The sequence below is a fragment of the Phyllostomus hastatus genome, unplaced genomic scaffold (genome assembly GCF_019186645.2).
Source record: "Phyllostomus hastatus isolate PE091 unplaced genomic scaffold, TTU_PhHast_1.1 phas_contig_17, whole genome shotgun sequence".
Classification (NCBI taxonomy): Eukaryota; Metazoa; Chordata; class Mammalia; order Chiroptera; family Phyllostomidae; genus Phyllostomus; species Phyllostomus hastatus.
Window position 1 is genome coordinate 22,423,584 of NW_025333664.1, and position 18,602 is coordinate 22,442,185.

The 18,602-nt window shown below is 37.7% G+C and overlaps 1 protein-coding gene across 2 annotated transcripts in view; it reads left to right on the forward strand.

Moving 5' to 3' along the window:
- The first annotated feature begins 5,324 nt into the window (after nt 1-5,324).
- The window catches only part of RAD21L1 (RAD21 cohesin complex component like 1), a 28,003-nt gene continuing 14,725 nt past the window's right edge, over nt 5,325-18,602 (forward strand). For both annotated transcript variants that reach the window (XM_045833467.1, XM_045833468.1), the window contains exons 1-10: nt 5,325-5,468; nt 7,214-7,343; nt 8,878-8,971; nt 10,673-10,779; nt 12,557-12,727; nt 13,831-13,926; nt 14,906-15,016; nt 16,871-17,097; nt 17,334-17,433; nt 18,271-18,395. In XM_045833467.1, the coding sequence (XP_045689423.1) occupies nt 5,325-5,468; nt 7,214-7,343; nt 8,878-8,971; nt 10,673-10,779; nt 12,557-12,727; nt 13,831-13,926; nt 14,906-15,016; nt 16,871-17,097; nt 17,334-17,433; nt 18,271-18,395 (1,305 nt within the window). The remainder of the gene's footprint in view (nt 5,469-7,213; nt 7,344-8,877; nt 8,972-10,672; nt 10,780-12,556; nt 12,728-13,830; nt 13,927-14,905; nt 15,017-16,870; nt 17,098-17,333; nt 17,434-18,270; nt 18,396-18,602) is intronic.

The following is an 18,602-nucleotide window of genomic DNA, read 5'->3' on the forward strand; positions in this document are numbered from 1 at the left end:
GCATGATATAGCTCTATAATAATTTTTCTTATACAGTTTTGCTGTAGATTCTGCATGTTCATAAGACAATTAGTTTTGTGGTCTTTCTATAAACATATAAAAGAAATAATTCAGTCTTTACAAGATTAACTTTTGTGTGAATAGTTTAAACATTTTTCTTTAAGTTGTAAAGTTTGACAACATGTTAATTTTTAAGACCACTGTCAAATTTGGGACAACCCCTAAGTTTTTTCCATATGTAAGATGTGAGTCTTCAGGGACCATGACGAGTTGTAAGTACTCTTTGAGTTGGCAGCACTTTGACCACTTTGTCAGTTCCTCCCAAAATGATTAAATCTTCATCCATGTTAGTATTTCATGTCAAATAAGTGAGAAATTTAAATATTTTCCCAATGTATTTATATAGTATACTCTTTTTAAGTAATTAGATGAGGAATTTTCAACTGTTGTGCTGCAGCAGACACACTGGTATACCACAAGAATTTTTAAAACCTGCAATATCTAACAATTCAGTCACCGACTGAAAAGAGGGCACCGACCTCTTTTCCTTCAGATTGTCAAATTAAAAAATGACAACAGCTGACACAACAATAGCCATCCAGTGTGAATAGATCCAAGCTATACTGATTTTTTGTAAGATCAGCAAAATACATATTTTCTGGTGTGCCGCAGAATTTTACTAATTAGTTTATGTGTGCCATATGATGAAAAAGGTAGAAAGTCATTGAATTAGATTATCCGACAATCCAAGTCCATTCATAACTTTGATTTGAAAGTTATGAGTATGATCTGGAGATCATTGCATCTGTGAGCACCAGACATCACTAGGGCAGAAATGACAAGAAACAATGACCCAACAGAATGAGATCACAAAACAGTAACTTCCCACTCGCTGTTTATAGTATGGTCACATATTTGCCACACGGCCTACAAACACAGGACTCTGATTTCTCTAGTTTGTGCAATTCCTACTACAAAGGAAGAAAAAAGCGTGCAGGGCACACTTAATTGTATATGCTGTTCTGCCAAATGTATTTCTGATAGGAGGGGACTTCTGCTTTAATAAGATTTACGGAGAAACACATTCTCTGCATATTGTTTAAGATGTTTGATGACTGGGAGAATTTTCCGTAGACTAGCTTCTGGCTCTGCATATTTTAAATCTTGTTTCCGACCCACTATGTACATACTCTTGATGTGAGGCACTAACACAGAGTATGGCCCTGCACCTTCATGTCACAGTGCAGGGTGAGATGGTGCTGTGGGCAGTAATTCCTACACTGAGAGGGACAGCAATGACATTACTACAGATGAAAGTGACTGTGAACCATATAAATGGATCCCTCTTGTCTTCGTCTTTCAGGCTGCTATAGCAAACTACCATAGACTGGGTGGTTTGAACAACTAACGTTTCTTTCTCACAGCTCTGAGGCAGGGAATCCAAGGTCAAGGTGCTGGCAAATTCAGTGTCTGGTGAGGACCTGCTTTCTGGTTCACAGATGGCTCCTTCCTGCTGTGTCCTTACAGGATAGGAGTGGCAAGGGAGCTCTCAAGGGTCTCTTTCATAAGGGCACTGATCCCAGTCACGAGGGCTCCACTCTGATGACCTAATCACTCGCAAAGGCCACCTTCTGATTCCATCACATGGGGGCGGGTAGGATTTCAACCTATGAGTTTTTAGGGGGGAACACATTCAGTCCAAAACACCTCTGAACCTAAATGAAATGTATACCTATATACCTAACTCAGCTCTGCCTTGCCTGTATCCTTAGGTCTTCTCTTGCCACCACCAGCATAGCCTGATAGAGGGAGAGTTGGAATGGGAAGGGATATTGATCTTAAAGGATTACAGTTAAATATCTTGCTTCTGCCACATTTACAAAAACATATGCCCAAGTGAACACAGACTATGTTTCCTCCAGGGCCTTGGAGGGGCTGATGCAAGCAAGGGCCCTGAAACTGAAGGTTCATTGTTGTCGAGGGAAATCCACCCATTTGAAATGAAGCTAGAAGAGTAAGTATGGGGTGGGCCATACGTAGTGTTAGAAGGGAGTTTGAGTTTATTCTCAGAGCAACAGGAAAACTACAAGGACTTTAAAGGGGGATGTCAGGGGGTAATGTGATTTGATTTATGCTTTCCAAACACCCCTCTGGCTTCAGTGTGGACAATGGGCTTAAGGGAGGCAAGTGACATGAAAGGAGACTGCTGAGGGAGCTGTTGGAGCTTTTTCGGGAGAGCAGTGGCTTAGGTCAGAGTTGAGTGAGTAGATAGCAAGAAGTGAATAAAGTCATATTTGAAGGTGGAGTGATGGGCTTGCTGATGGATTCATGTTAAGCTAGAGGCAAGGGTGGCATCAAGGCTGTCTCTCAAATACCTGCTTGAGTGGTTGCTGGGACACTGTTCCCTGAGGTGGGGAAGTGGGAAATGGGAGCCAACCCTGAGTCTGAGTCCTGTGTCTACCATTCCCAGCTAAGTAACCCTACTCAGGTTGCTTCTCCTCTCTGGGCCATGTCCTCATTGCAAAAGTGGCACTATCTTGTGAGGGTGTTTGAAGAATGAATGAGACAACCTATCAGCAAGGAGCCTGAGACCTTATCAATAACCTACACATTAGATGCCATTGCTGTTCCAAGATTTATTAGTATTTACCATGAAGCTCAAGGGAGGAAGCCAACCTAGATCCTTATGTTCTAGTATGATTTTTCTTACGTTTTAGCAATTGCCTTTGGCTTTTGAAAACGGTGATATTCCAAGCAGAAATATATTTTCTCTACCCAGAGGGTGTATCAACGTGAATAATCTTTTTAATAACAACAGTAATAACAGCTAATATTTATTAAGCATTTATTATTGCTAGGCTCTTTACATGCTTCATCTCATGCATCTTTTACAATACATAGGGCACAGATACTTTTATTATCATCATTTCTAGTTTTCAGATGACAAACACAGAGGCACTAACTGAGGCACTAAAAACAGGTTCAAGGGATTAACTAACTTATCCAGACCCCTTAGCTAGTAAGTGGAAGAGAGGCGACTCCATCCTAAGGATGTTCAGAGACCAGGAAGAGGGGTCAGACCTTCCCACCTTTCTCAACTGTTCTGTAGGGTCCGGGCCCCACCCCTGTCATACCCGTGCACCAGTGAGGTCTAAGGTCAGAGGGCCTAGTCCCCGCAGTCTCGTTTGCCCACTGCCCCGCCCTTAGCCTCACCTAACCCCTGAGGACCCGCCCCATCCCCTGAAGCCCCGCCTCTAGCTCTGCGCTGCTCTTGCCCCGCCCCCAACCCCGCCTTAGCCCCGCCCATCCCCGACCACTCCGCCCACTTGTCCCGCCCTGTTCCTTGCCCGCCCCGCCCCACACTAGCTGATGCCCCGCCCCTGTGGGAGCGGAGCGCTTCAGAGCCGACGCGCTGACAAGCCAGGGCTCCTCGCTTCCCTGGCACTGACTCACTTCTCCTCAGATCCTGCGCTAAATGTAGGGCTCAGCCGGAGAGGCCGGGCGGGAGCTGGAGGCTGAAAGCCGGCTGAGTGATAGAGCCCGCAGCACCCCGCACCCCGGCACGCGCCCTGCCTGTCTCCTCACTGGCTCGAGCCCGGAAGCCCCCGCCTGAGGGAGAAACTCCCCGGGCTGCAGGCGCGGCCGGGTTCTCCCCTCTACACGAAAGTGGGGTGGCGCGGGGTGGACAGGCGCTAGCGGTCGCCGCTTTGGGAGCACCGGGTCTTGAACTCCGGGAGGCGTCTGAGGGAGGGGCTCTTGGCGTCTCTGCGCGGGGCGCTCGCCGTCTTCTCCCAGCCCTGGACGCCCGCGCCCGGGACCTTCCTTTTCCTCGCCCCTCGCCCCAGCCCCCCGCGTGCCCCCGGCCCCCCGCGTGCCCCCGCCCCGCCCCGAGGGAGCTCCCCCTCCTTGGCTCTTCCGCGAGCGTCCCGGCTCCCCTCGCGCACCGCGCTCCCCCGCTTCCCTGGGGTTCGGCTGGAGCTAACCCATTCCCTGGCTCCTAGCTCCACGCGATGGCATCCAGCTTTACTTGGCACCGAGCAAATTCATCTCGACGTCCCCTTCGGGACGTTTGGGGGTTTGTGGGGGGGGTTTGTTGTGCAGAAGGGAGGTGCTCAAGAAAAATCGATGTCTCAGAAATATTAAATCACAAGGTTTTTTTTTTCCTTTTTCTTAAAATACATTAATAAGCGTACAACTGGGAGCAATTGTGAAAGGCGAACTAGAATTTATTCCAAGATACCAAGCACACAGGCTAGGAAGAAGGAAAGGGGAGCCAAGGCAGACACAGGCCATAAACATTAAAGTCCGTAGCTGCCCCGCTGGGGAATGTGGTTTGGTGGATTGCGTGACCTTTCTTTGGGGCCCAGTGATTTGATTTTTGGTGTGGAAATGGGCATTGATCAAAGCTCAGCTAAATTTTTAATTCTGTGACTGATACTGTTTTTGTGTTCATTTTGGCTCAATTTGCTCTCTTCCCAGAACTTAAGAAACAAAAAGAAGCTTTTATAGTGGCTGCTTGAAATCACATCTGTGAGAAATAAATTAGTTTGATTCTCCTCTAGAAGTCAGCCAAAGTATTATAACATCCCTTAATAATGGGACCTTATGTTATTGACAATAGTACAATTTGTAGAAATATGCATAAATTCTTTGTTTTAAGTGGTTTACTTTTACCACTCATGTCAAAACATTTTAATTTGACTCTTGTTTCCTTTCTTGCCTTCTTGTTCTTTTCTTATGGTTTCTTGTTTTAACTTCAAAAAGTAATATATTATTGAATAAAACAGAGCATCTTTAAGAGAACAAAGAAATTCAACTCCTGGATATAAACCAGTGATCCAACACTTCTCAAATTCTTAAGTTTTAGAAAAAAAGGAGACCTGGGTTCTCTTAGTTTGGTCTACCTTTTCCAATTCATTGGGGCTTTCCCCCCGTTTCCATCTCCTATTTTTTCCAGGCTTTCTCCTCTATTTAGTTGACCATATTAATAAGAGAACTCACACTCCTTATTGGATAAAATAAGTAAAATGTAAAAAGTGACCAGTGATCAGGATACATTCAAATCAGGTGTGAGTCACAATCTACTAGAGCTCTGTAACTGGTTAATTATTTTGTATTTTAACTAATGGTTCCTTCTTTACAAGAAATAATTTGAATTGAATCACACATCGAACTAGAAGATAATCTGAGTGTTATTTTATGGAATTAATGAACAGTAGTTTTGCTTGCTGAAAATTAGCACTAAAAGGTTTTTGTAATCAAATTTTAAATATCTTTTAATGTTCTCTCTAGTTCATGAAATACAACTGAGGAATACAGGCAATATGTTCTACACACATGTGCTTATGAGTAAGAGAGGGCCGTTGGCCAAAATCTGGCTTGCAGCTCACTGGGAGAAGAAACTCACGAAGGCCCATGTATCTGAATGTAATCTAGAGATAACTATTGAAAAAATTATTTCACCTAAGGTATGCTATTAATTAAGTTGTGGTATGTATTTACTGTGACCTATGGAAAGGAAAGGAATTAAAATACATTGTATCATGAAATACATTTCCAAGGATGTTTTACTTCTCAAATGGTCTTCACTCTTTTAGCTTCTATAGGATTTACTATCTGAATATATACATATATTGGTTTCTGTTAATAATTAACTGTTTTAGGTTCATCATAAATAGAGTGGACCCTAAAGGATAAAGACCCTATTTTATACATATTTTGTAATCCTTTGTTGTTCCCTATTAAATTACAATACATAGTAGTACCAAATAAGTATTTATTAGAAAAATACTGAGTGAATAAATAGGGAGAATAGGAAAAAAGGAGGATTGTGTATAACTGAAAATATATATGAAAACACTTCATAAACAACATTATTATGTTCATTATAAAAATATACGTTAGAAGGTCAATTCAAACTATTAGAATTGACCTTAACATGTTCTTTTAATATTTTATAGGTTAAGTATTTTTCTGCTTGGGAGAAGGATGAATTATAATTGAAAACCAACCATGTGTAAGGCACTGGACTAGACTTAATGTTCATTAGTCTTTTTAATCTGCACAGCAATCCTGTGTGATGGGCTTCTTTTGCCTCCGTGAAATGTGGTAGTTAAGAGTATGAACTTTTGACTTTGTCAAATTTAAATTGAATTCTGTTCCATCACCTAATAGTTGTATTAGTTCGGGCATACTACTTAACATATCTGAAGCTTGGTGTTTTCTTCTGTAAATAGATATTGTTGTCAAAATTAAATAAATTAACAAATCAAAAGCCCTTAGGACAATGCCTGTCACAGAATAAGTAAATAATACATTATAGCTATTATTAATAAGTCAAAGTTCAGGAACGTTAAATGACCCAGCCTCAGCAACTGAGCCAAGGCTTGAACCCAAATCTGCTTGACTTGGGACTTTTATTTTTCCCATAAAGCCAATAATAGCACACGTCATTTAAATGTCAAATCAATTATCTTCATTGAAGAAAATAACTATTGGGTTGGCCAAAAAGTCCATTTAGTTTTTTCTGTAAAATAAAAGACACATTTTTCATTTTCACCAATAACTTTATTGATTTGGATATTTTGAGTATGTTGGCTTATCTCCCACTATTTGCTTCTAGTGGGTAGAGGCCAGGGGTGCTGCTAAACATCTTCCAATTCATAAGACAGCCCCACAGCAAAGAATTATTTGGTCAAAATGTCAATAGTACCAAGAAACCTCACAAACCAGTTTTGACACTTTCGATCAGTCACAGCACCTTCTCCACACACTGCACAGATCTTTTTTTGTGTTTCAGTTGTGTTTTTACCATTCTTGAAATAATAAAGCATAATACACCAAAAATGTTGTATACTTTCTTCCATTTTCAATATTAAAATGGCTGCACAAAAATTCACTAATTTTGATACATTTTTAAAAAATGCATACTAATATGACAACTGTCACAATGCAATCTAACAAAATTGTTTTGAATAAAATTCAAGACAAGGAAACACTACTACAGCCATCATATGGAAAAAGTAAATGAACTTCTTGGCCAACCCAGTATTTTACAAAGTGAGGTAAAAGTTAAGTGATTGATTCATTTTAAATAAGAATACAAAATATCTGCTTTTTAAAGAGAAGAAATTCTTATGATTTTGTAATTTTCAAAGAACAGGGGTTATGAATCTAATTTGTAATATTCTAATACTTTAAAAATTATTGAAAGGTGAAAATTGCACTTCGAACTTCAGGACACCTTCTTTTGGGAGTTGTTCGAATCTATAATAGGAAGGCAAAATATCTTTTGGCAGATTGCAGTGAAGCATTGCTTAAAATGAAGATGACGTTCCGCCCAGGTATATGTGCATATTGATTTGTCTCACTTGTCTTGGTTCCCTTTTGCGTTTTTATTTTGGGTGGGCTTTTTAAATTGACCACCTTCTATAATTCCGGGGTGAGTAGAGTGAAAGTAATCTTTCTTTTGACTGAGTCCAAGTTAAATTCTTTCCTTCTCTTTTTCCTATGTTTACAGGGAAAGATTATGCCTTCAAAAACTTGAAATGTTTCTGCATGTTTACCTATAAAATATACTTAAAGCTACCACACTTGTGCAGCAAACTCTAATATTCAGTTTTAATATGTTGTTGTTTGCAATATCTGTTTTTGCATTTTGAGATAAACTGGAACTAATATGACCGACAAAACCTAGATGTCAGTAATTGTCATTGTTTTCAGAAATCTCAAGACTCCTTAAGTAGCATGCTAATAATAAAATATTAAAAAATTCTAGACATCCCAAAGTGCTAGAGATTTACTTATAATATAAGTATAATGTCTTTAAATTTAAATTTAAATTTAAGATATTCATCATTTTCCATCTTGTATTATGGTTATTTAGGAATAGGCTTGCCTCTCACACTAGTCTATAAGCTCCTTGGAGGCAATATGTTGGCATTTATTTTCTGAATTTCTTATAGTACTTTTCTCAGTGCATTGCACATACTATTCCCCCAATTAACATTTGTTGAATCAGGATTGACAGGGTTTTTTCTTTATTTAAAATATTTGTATAATCTCTATGTAAAGTTTTAATAATATCAAATATGGTTCATTTGTTCATTATTTCATTGATCTATTTCACAAATGTTTGTTGACCTCATACTTTATGTGAAACATTATGCTAGGCTCTGGGATACAAGGACAAACAAGATAAATAAGGTCCTTTGTGGTCAGGTGAGCAAATCGGATAAGGAAGAAGGTTTTTTTTTAAGCATTAAAGTAATTATAGATTGTGATTATGCTGTGAAGAAATATAAAAAGAATGCTACAACAGAAAATAACACCAAACTTTATTTTAGTTAGTCTAGCTGGGGGGGCGGAGCAGGGAGAAACCTTTTTGAGAGGATAGAATTTAGTTCAAACTTAAAGAATGAGAAATATCCTGAGGGAATAGCATTCTGGGCAGAGGGAACTGCAAGAGCAAAGGTCTTGAAGTAAAAAAGTGCTTAACTTGTTCAGGGAACAAAAAGACCAGTATGGTTGGAGTATAGTGCGTGAGGAAAAGAGTGTCCATAGATGATGCTGATAGGTTTGTAGGGCTGCGGAGGCCCTGATTAGAAGTTGGGATTCTATTTAAATGCACTGGGGAAGTCACTGAATCATTTTAAGCGTGGGAGTGATCTGATCTGATTTCATATTTAAAATATCACTCTGGCTGCTGTGTAGAGAATGGACTGAAGGGGCAGGAGTGGATACAGGGAAACCAGTCAGGAGACTAAGCAGTAGTCCAGTGAGAGAGAGTCTCACTTAAATAAAAGAGATTTATTTGGGAATTTCTTATTTTATATAGCATCGTTGCTTATTGAATGTGGTATTTTTTATACTTTTCAGGATTAGTTGACCTTCCAAAAGAGAATTTTGAAGCAACTTACACTGCTATCACACTGCCAGAAGAATTTCATGATTTTGAAATCCAGAATGTGAAGTAAATTTTTTTTCTTTTCCTTCAATTTCTTTCTTGATACTGTATCATTTTCATCTTCAGATTTCATGAATGCAAGTGCAGTGTAGTTAACAACTGAAGTAAACATGCCATTGACAGAGACTTCAATTTAGTGTGAAATTTCAAAGTACTCCAAAATTTATCATTATATTTGGTCAATGCAGTCAATATTTGTTGATGCCTTCCATATGCCAGGCACTGTTCTAGGTGTTGAAGAGACAGCAGTGAGTAAAACAAAGCTCCTGGCGGCATGACTCCAACATTTAGTTGGAGTAGACAGACAATAAACAAGTAATTAACCATACTTTATGACAGAAGATGATCATCATTATGAAGAGAAATAGAATATAAAATAAAATAAATAATAGAATGGTCAAGCAAGGCCTTTCTGATAAGGTCAGAACAGAAACCTGAAGGAGGTAGAGGAACAAACCTTTCATTAACATGAGGAAGAAGGATTCCTGTAGAGCAAGTGCAAGGAGCTCAGGCAGAGTACACTGGACATTTTCAAGGATCGGCAAGGAGGCAAGGACACTGCAGTGGAGTGAATGAGGGTCTGAGTGGTAAGAAATGAGGTCAGAGAGGCAGCCGGGAATGCAGATGTAGGGTGTTGTAGGCTACAGTGAGGACTTTATTTACTGGGGAGCACAGCAGGGTTTTGACTGGAGACTGACACGATGAATTTGACTCGCTGTCAGTGTGCTCCTTTGGCCACTTACTGTACTATACCGGGAAAGGAGGGGAAGCAGGGAGCCTGTGAGAAGATTACTCAGTGAGAAGTCCAGGTAAGACATGCCAGTATATGCCATCGGTTCTCAGTCTTCATTTTATTAAATTGGTAACAGTCAAATTATGAATCTGTTTTGAAGTCAGAGCCAACAGAATTTGCTGACTGGATATGGCTTTAAGAGGAAGAGAGCAGGGAAGGATGACTAGAGGATTTTGGCATAAGAATGGAGTCACCACTTAATGATATAAGGGTAACTACAGAATGGCACGTTTAAGAGGGGCAGGGTGAAGGAATTAAATTAGGTTTTGGACATAAGTTCTGTGGTGATGGTTATACATCTGAGAGGAGTGTGTAGGTAGTTGAATACCTGGGTATGAGGCCCAGGAAAGAGGTGTGGATGGGACATATACACATTTGGGAGTTGTGAGACACAGATGGAACTTCAACCGTGAATCATAGGAGATCCCCAAGGGAGTAAGTGTAGATCGAAAAGGGAGAGAGGGAGTGAGGGAGAGCATGAAATTGAGACCCAAGGACTGAGTGGTATTGGGTCATTCTGATAGTTAATAGTCTGGGAGATGAGAAAGGACTAATAACGGAGGTGGAAAAGGAGCAGCCAATGAGGGAGAAAGAAAACCAAGACAGAGTGGTACTCCAGAGGCCAAACGTAGGAAGTATTCCATAAGGAAGGAAGTTACCATCTGCTTCAGATGCTGCAGGTTAGGGTGAATGAGAGGGCCAAGAGCTGACTGTTGGATTTGGCAACCTGGGGATCATATGCATGGACAAGAAACTAGTATTTATAAATAATACTGTTGAGAAAATAAAAATCTCCTTCATTTCTATAATAAAACATGTTTTTTTTTGTTTTAGGAGTTTTTGTTGTTGTTTTGCAGTATACTACAAAATATGTTGTGTTCACATGTTTTCCTCAATCTTATATTTCTCCGTAGTGCTATTAATGTTTTAGAAAAATTTGCTCAGAACCAAAGCAGACCAGAAGAAATCACGCTTAAAGACTATTATCACAATGATCTACTTTTCCAAGCTGTGAGCTTTGGTGAGAATATTTGGGAAATCAAAATTATATCACAACCAGTTATATTTGCATTTTTATATTGAAATAATGCCAATAGAAATAGCTATTTCTATGCCAGTAGAAATATCTTTAGAATGAATCTTTTGATGTATAAAGGTAACCTTCCAACAATTTTAGCATTGCCTTTTTCTAGTATATGTGGGAAGAACATGTTCTTTGTAGACTGACAGACCTGGGTTTGAATCTGGGCTTTCTGTTTACTTGCTGTGTGATCCTGGGTTAATTACCTAACTTCTCTGAGCCTTACTGCCCTATACCTTACTGCTTTACTCCCCTATGTTGGGATACTACTAGCAACATCACAGCACTATTTTCATTATACCCTCCTTTAATCTTTTTTACCAGTAAGTGATTTTTCTCTTCAAAAACTAAATCAAACCTGATGTCCTTCAAGAACTGTTTAATATGAACCCATCCTATTGTGGATATCAATATAAAATTGAAGGCAATGATTATTTCATTAATTGTTTTGTATAATCTCAGGTTCTTGTGATGCTCGGTGCTAAGAATATAGTGTCTCTTCATAAATGTTATCTTATTGACAAGACTTTTTCTTTTGGTAGCTATCAAGCTGCACCTGGAATAAGTAGACACAATTTTAGTTTTTGGTTTGTTTTTTTTTTTTGAAAAGCCAGTCTTTTCTTTTGAGCAAATGTTTAGTCCAGGCCTGTGAAGGCTGCCTTTTTAAACTCTCACTTTCTAGAAGATGTGTGCCTATAGAAGAACTTTCAATACGAGTGATACTTCATTATTTTCTTTACTGAATTGCATTTATGTGGGCTGTTAGAGGGTGGGCAGGAAAGACCAAACTCTGACCCTCTGCGATTTCAGACTCCTGGGCCTAGAGAGTCAAACCCAAGGAAGGGAAAGAATATGTGCTCTTAGCTAATCTTGAAGCAGGCCAGTTTGAAGTAGGGAGTTTATTTTATCTGCTGCTGTAACTATCTTAGGAGTTCTCTGTCATAAATCTCCATTTGACAAACTATTTTACCAGTTAACCATTCTAACACTGATGTCTCTGCTGGGTTCGGATCCTGGCTTTGCCATTTATTAGAGTTTGACTGTGTGCACATTACAAAACTTTTCTGTGATTGTGTTTCTTTGTCTGTACAAGGAAGATTTAATAGTATTTCTATTGCATAATATAATGCACAGAGTAAGCACTCAATGTTAGTTGACTAGTATTTGTCTTTTTAATGGCTGTATCTCCAGTCCCTTGCATATTGCCTAATACCCAGTCATTCAATGAATATTTATTGAACTAATGTTGTAAGCCCATTCTTTAATATTTTACCCATGTTTCCTTTCCTAAGAAGGCAGATACGTTCCTTATTTTCCAAAGCCCCATTATGGATAAACAACACAAGCAGTTATCCTTGAAATAATATGAAATAATACTTGTTCAAGCAGAACATGACCTACCTAAAGTAGAAGAATTATTCCACTGCCAGTAATAACTTTGGAAATCATGAAACTGTACCATAACTAGAAACTCTATCCTGATGTCTTGGCTTTTTTTTCTTACCGTATTGGAAAAAGTGTTAGACTAGAAGTCTAGTATCCACTGATTAACTGAGTGACTTTAGTTTAATAATTCAAATCAGTTTTTTAGCTCTCATTTTGCTTATCTATAAAACAAGGGGGGGGTGCTATATAAGATGATATCTGAATTTCCTTCTAACCCTAAAATTCTGTGTTTTTCTGACTAACTCAGTATTAATGATATATATTTATTTAGGGGAGGAACCTGAAATTCTCAGAAGCCATAGCTTCTTTGATGACAACGTACTGCTGAATTCCAGTGGTGCTGTAATTGAATATAGTTCTGGAAGCCTCAACGGAGAAAAATCTCTGCTCTATGACAGTGGGGATGGATTTGGTGACGAAGGGGCTACAGGAGAAATGATTGGTATGCTGTCTGGTTCTATAGAAATTGGGTATTTATTCCTATGAAATTACTGTGGTGTATTAGTAGATATGTTAGATCAAACTAAAACAATCAGGTATGCGTCTACCATAAATCAACATATTGCTTACACAAGTTTTCAAAGTGTGTAGTATATTTAAACATTTAAGCTAGGTCTAAGTAAATAGCCATCTGTTTAAACGTATTTTTATAAAGATTGTGAAATACTGATTGTTTTTCTTTTAAAAAATTTCTAAAACTTAGAAGAGAGATAGGTTAGTATAGTCCTCACAAAATATACTAGATTATATATCAAAAAATTGTTTTCTTTAACAGAAATTATAGGAGAGCTATTATAAAGGATCTGTCAAACATTTTATATTTTTCATTTTATTTTTATATTCTATTAATCAGAGTAGTATAGGCAAAAGCTAGGAAATCCAAATGCACATGTTTTAAAGATATTGACTGCTACACATCACATCTTTTTAAAATTTTCTAGTTTACATTAAAAGGCTGGTTGCCCTGGTTAGGTAGTTCAGTTGGTTAGAGCATTGTCCTGATACACCAAGGTTGTGGGTTCTATCCCCGGTCAGGGCACATGCAAGAATCAACCAATGAATGAGTAAATAAGTGGAACAACAAAATCAATGTGTCTTTCTCCCCACTGCCTTCCTCTCTCTCTCAGACCAGTCAATTATTTTTAAAAAGCTGGTTACCGCAAACATCTGGAATTTTGGAAATATGAAAGCACAGTGGCTCTACCTTAGATCTCTACCAAAGGAGTGTGGACACTTTCACTTCTTGATGTGAAACTAAGCATGGCTTTGTAACAAGGCTGCTATCTTGGTATTAGTATAGAGTAAACGTTTTCTGAAATTAAACATCTAAAAATAGATTTTAATAAAGGAAAGGAAATTAAGTATATAAAATTATGTCATTCTGCATGAAATGTGATAGTCTATCCAACCAAATCTCATTAAGTAGGGCTCATTCATTTCTGTGTCCTTTCACAATTTCTTACATATGATAATATCAATCAGAGTTTAGGGAACAAATGATAAATTCAGTTCTGTATGACAAAAGTATTTGTTGTGTTTTTCAAGACAATCTGTTGCAAGATGATAAGAATGCCCTGTTAGAAGACATGCATTTGAACAGAGAAAGTCCTCTGCCTCCTGAGCCTCCCAATAATACAGTGGGTATGTTGAAATTTTCCTCTGTGTAGAAAGTGAACAGTTGGTAATGTTCAAATTGAGCCTCAGGTATTTTGAGTCTATGTAGCATATAATATATCAAAAGATAATAAAAAATGTCCCTCCAACTCTTAGCCTGACTTGAGACTATGTAGAATAAGAAACTGGGTTCTGAGAAAGGTACAATAATGGTTATTTAACCATTGAGTGTGGCATTATTTAACCAGTACTGGGTTTATTTCATATGAGAGCACATTTAAATACTCTGCCAAAATATTGTGCTTTTGAATAATTAAAATAACATGTTACGTGGTAAAAACATGATTAACATCTGATATAAAATAGTTATTAATTATATTAATGCTATATAAATGTGGTTTAATATCCACAATTTGGAGAGATACAATTAGAGAGAAATTATAAATGGGGGGCATATTTTCTACTTGAAATTTATGTAAGGTACCTCAAATGATTTGAGTTCTTTTAGTCTGATTGTTTTAAGAATTAAATGTATGATTAGCCTCATTTTGATGTTACATTCGCTCTCTCACATAATAGTGAAAATTTAAAATGTGAAAAGAGATAGGCAATTAAAATTTAGTTACAGTTTTTTATGGGTCAACTAATAATTAAGTGATTTAATGAAATATAAAATTTTTAGCAGACATACAATCAAATTTAAGCCAGTCATTTATCATGTTTGGTACCATGTTTTCACTTTGTGACTGTAGTCACAGTCATATCTGAGTCCAACCTTAGATGTCACATGTGCAAAAGAGGGTAATGATACCTGACTCACCTAGGCACTGTGGGCCTCAGACCATGTAATAGCTGATCCTCCCGAACTCTGTTAAATACATCATTCTAAGAATTCATATGTGGCTCTACTTAGCAATATAAATCTTCAGTTAGTTTATCCTTCACTTAAATGATCATAGAGTCCTCTGGTTATTATTTTTATAATTTTTATGGTGATGTTGATTAGTAGAACTAGATCATCCAGAATGTATACATCTACTGCAAAATGAAAAAATGTATGAAACCACATTATCAAATGAAGAGGAAGGATTTACCCTTGATCCAATTGATGCTTCAGGTAAGAATCATTCATGTTTTTATTTTTATTTTTGATACCTACTATCTTACTTACTGTTAGATATTTGAATAATCTATGAAATACTACAAAAGGTAGTCAACCTAGTAATAGCATTTGTAATACAATAGGGGAAGAGTGTTAAGGAAGTTTGAGGTGGTCTTTTCATTCTATTCAGTTCTGGTCAAAACATATTTCCAGTTTGGGAAACTGAAAAATTTTAAACTGAGTTCAGTAGTTATTGAGCCATTACTCTGTACTGAGCACAAATGAAGAAGACATAGTTCCTGCTTTTAAGAAACTTAATATATATAATATACAGGGTCTGGCAGAAGTAATGCCATTGAGTGTGGTTGGTAGGCTACATGAAGATCTCACATGAGATGGACAGCAATTTGAACATTTCACCTAAAATGTCATATGGTGTGCTCAAGTGTGATATTGTTAGGTTACAGAATTATACCTTTGTGATTTTGTAATAAAAGATTTTATGTAATAAAAGGGGCATTATTTGTGCTGGACCCTACATATTAATATATACTAATATATGTATGTATATACATATACAGACAAGAGCGGTGATAGCCAGAGGGAAAGGGGGCAGGAAGGTGGATGAGGGCAAAGTGGGGTTAAATGGGGACAGAAACAGACTTTACTTGGGCCAATGGGTGCATGATGCCGTGTGCAGATGATGTTTTGTTGAGTGGTACCCTTGAAACCTGTCTGGTTTGTTAACCAATGTTACCGCCATAAAGTCAATTAAAAAAACCCACAGTCTGATCAAGAAATAAATAGACATGTAAATGAATATAAAATAAGGCAGAATAAAAGAATCAGAAGAGAGACACTATCTCTTCTAACATTTAACTTCCAGCATGTTTTTAGGAAAAAACAATAAATATGAATCTAATATATAACTAGACTTTTAAAGAATGCAGTAGTTTTAAGTAATGTAATTGATAGGGATTTTAGTTTATAAACTCAGGCATGCAAGGAATAAAGCATTCATTTTTTTTTTCTTTACCAAATTCAAACTTGAGCCTCCATCCCACTGGGCTGGCAAGAATTTCAGCCTGCATAGCTCCATTATCCTGCCCTAAACCATGTAGTGTCAAACCTTGGGGGAAGTTTGTGGCAAGTGGAAGGGAACCTCTGCTCATCAGCCATACCAGTGTGTAGTGCCCACTGTCCCAGCCTGCAGAACCTCTGGAGTCATCACGCAGCCAGCCCCTCTGGGATCTTACATTCCCAGGATGTTACTGAGGCACATCAGCAAGCTGGTGCCTGTTCCTTCTGGCTCCATCTGATCTCAGATCTTCACCTATTCTTGGAAATTTAACCCTCCCTCCCCTTTTGCATCTTTACTAAGGAAAAAAAAAATGACTTCTGTTTTCTACCTAGTAAAATTACCTATAGGCGCAAAATCCCATGGGCTACCCTCTTGGACTTTGTGTATGAATTTCAGTGAGGGAGAGAGAAATACACTGGACAAATACAAATTATTGTTTCACAAAGTTATTCTGATATGTAGATATTTTAAGGAACCTCAGAACTGAGTGAGTTTCCTATCAATGTACCCTCTGTTCCCCATTTCCTTGGTTGTCCACTGTGTAGGTCAACAGAGTTCCTCCTCAGAAACTTCAAGCAACACCTTACAAAATGTGTGAAGTCTTGGCTTCTCAGACACTCTCGTTGTGCAAAAACTTTGTAAACTGTAGTTTTCAGTAGAGTCAAAGGGATTTTCTTCTCTGTGCAACTCTGTAGGTCGAATGGTAGTCAATGTCTCTTCGATATGCATTGCCTAGAATACCATTTTACAAAGTTGTACAACCAATCACATTTGTGCCTATTTCTTATATTTAGCTTGGAAGAGGAAAAGCAAAAAGAGGAAATTGCTCATAGATCCAGTCAAGGAGATCAGTAGCAAAGTCATGCATAAACAACTTACTTCCTTTGCTGACACTCTTATGGTTTTGGAACTTGCACCACCTACCCAGAGACTGATGATGTGGAAAAAGAAGGGAGGAGTGGATACACTTCTGTCAACTGCAACCCAGGATCTGATTCATAATGAACTGAAAATGGTAATAGTTTCCATGCTTTTACATGTGTGCAGTGTTTAGCTATAAATAAATACATGCATATGTATACTCACATATTCAAGAATTTAAACTGGTGAAAAAATACCCCCTTATTTTGAATTAATTTCCTGGATATGTGAGCATGAATTATAATTTTGACTTGTTAGCATATGAGCTTATATTTTATTGAATTATTTTATTTGTACAAAAACTAGAAACAAAAATGTGTACTTTTGCAGTTGTTTACAAAGTGCTTTCTATCCTCTGGCTTTAAACTTGGAAGAAAATTGATGCGGAAGGAATCAATAAGTGAAGAAATGAGAGGTGGAAACATAGTAGGTAAGACATCCTAATTTTGTTGATTTTGAGGAATGTAGAAACAAAAAATTTTCATTTTGCATTACAAAATGAGGATGGAATCCATTTTCATATTCCTAACTGTAAATGCCATCTCTAGAAGAGTACTTGAATTTAAAAGAAATGTTATAGCATCATTGTATTTTTCTGCTTTGCAGATTAATTTTTGTCCACAAAGCTACATAAAGAAGATAGTTTATATACAATGTGTACCATACTTACTCTCATGCTTTCCTACTTCCCACACCCCCAAAGGCAGTATTCGTAAACCTTCAACAAAGAAAATTTTTGTATCTAGTAAGATAATATTTCACTTTAAAACAACTAACATGAAAAGTCACCTAGCGAATAAGAATAGCATTTAAACAAGACAGTTAACCTGATACAGATATTTCCATATACCCAGACGATACATGGGGTATTAATAATTGCTGATTATTATTGTGACTATTATAAAGAAATGATAAAACCAGCCTATGTGGTGAGTGAGCCTCTGCTTCCTGATCACCCTTCCTGAAATCATTAAAATCTGCTGAATGATACGCCTAGGTGGGCTTGAACTGCCCATGCTGTCTTGTCAGTAAATGTATGGGTGTGAGTGCTGAGGAGAGAGGTGGTAGAGGATGGGAAGTGGAGGTGACAGAGGCACACGTGGGAAATGGGAAGATAAATACATGAGATTTGGGAGCTGTAGAGAGTGTATATGCCCTTTGCTTAAATGGATTCCAGTGTCAGAAGTTTTCTTTTGTAACAATCATATTCCAATTTAAGTTGAAAAGATATTTTGGTGAAATCTTCTTTACTTCCTTAATAATTCAGAGACCTCTATGATGAAAGATCCAAATTCCCAGCAAGAGTTAAACCAACCCAAAACTTGGAAGGATGTGACTAATGGTTCAAATTGTAGCTCTCATGAGGATACCAATAAAAATGCTAGTTCTGAGGTAAGTTAACTGAAAAGAATGATCAAAATATTAGTATTTTTTCTGACACAGATATAGTGAAGGAACATTGAGACTCTGATTAGTATTGTCTTACATAATATTTACATAATAAAAAGACATATTGTCATTTTATAATTTATCTCATCATCCTATACTTTCTTTAGTAGGTAGCAATACTACAGGATAAAACATTATTTTCATCTGCAG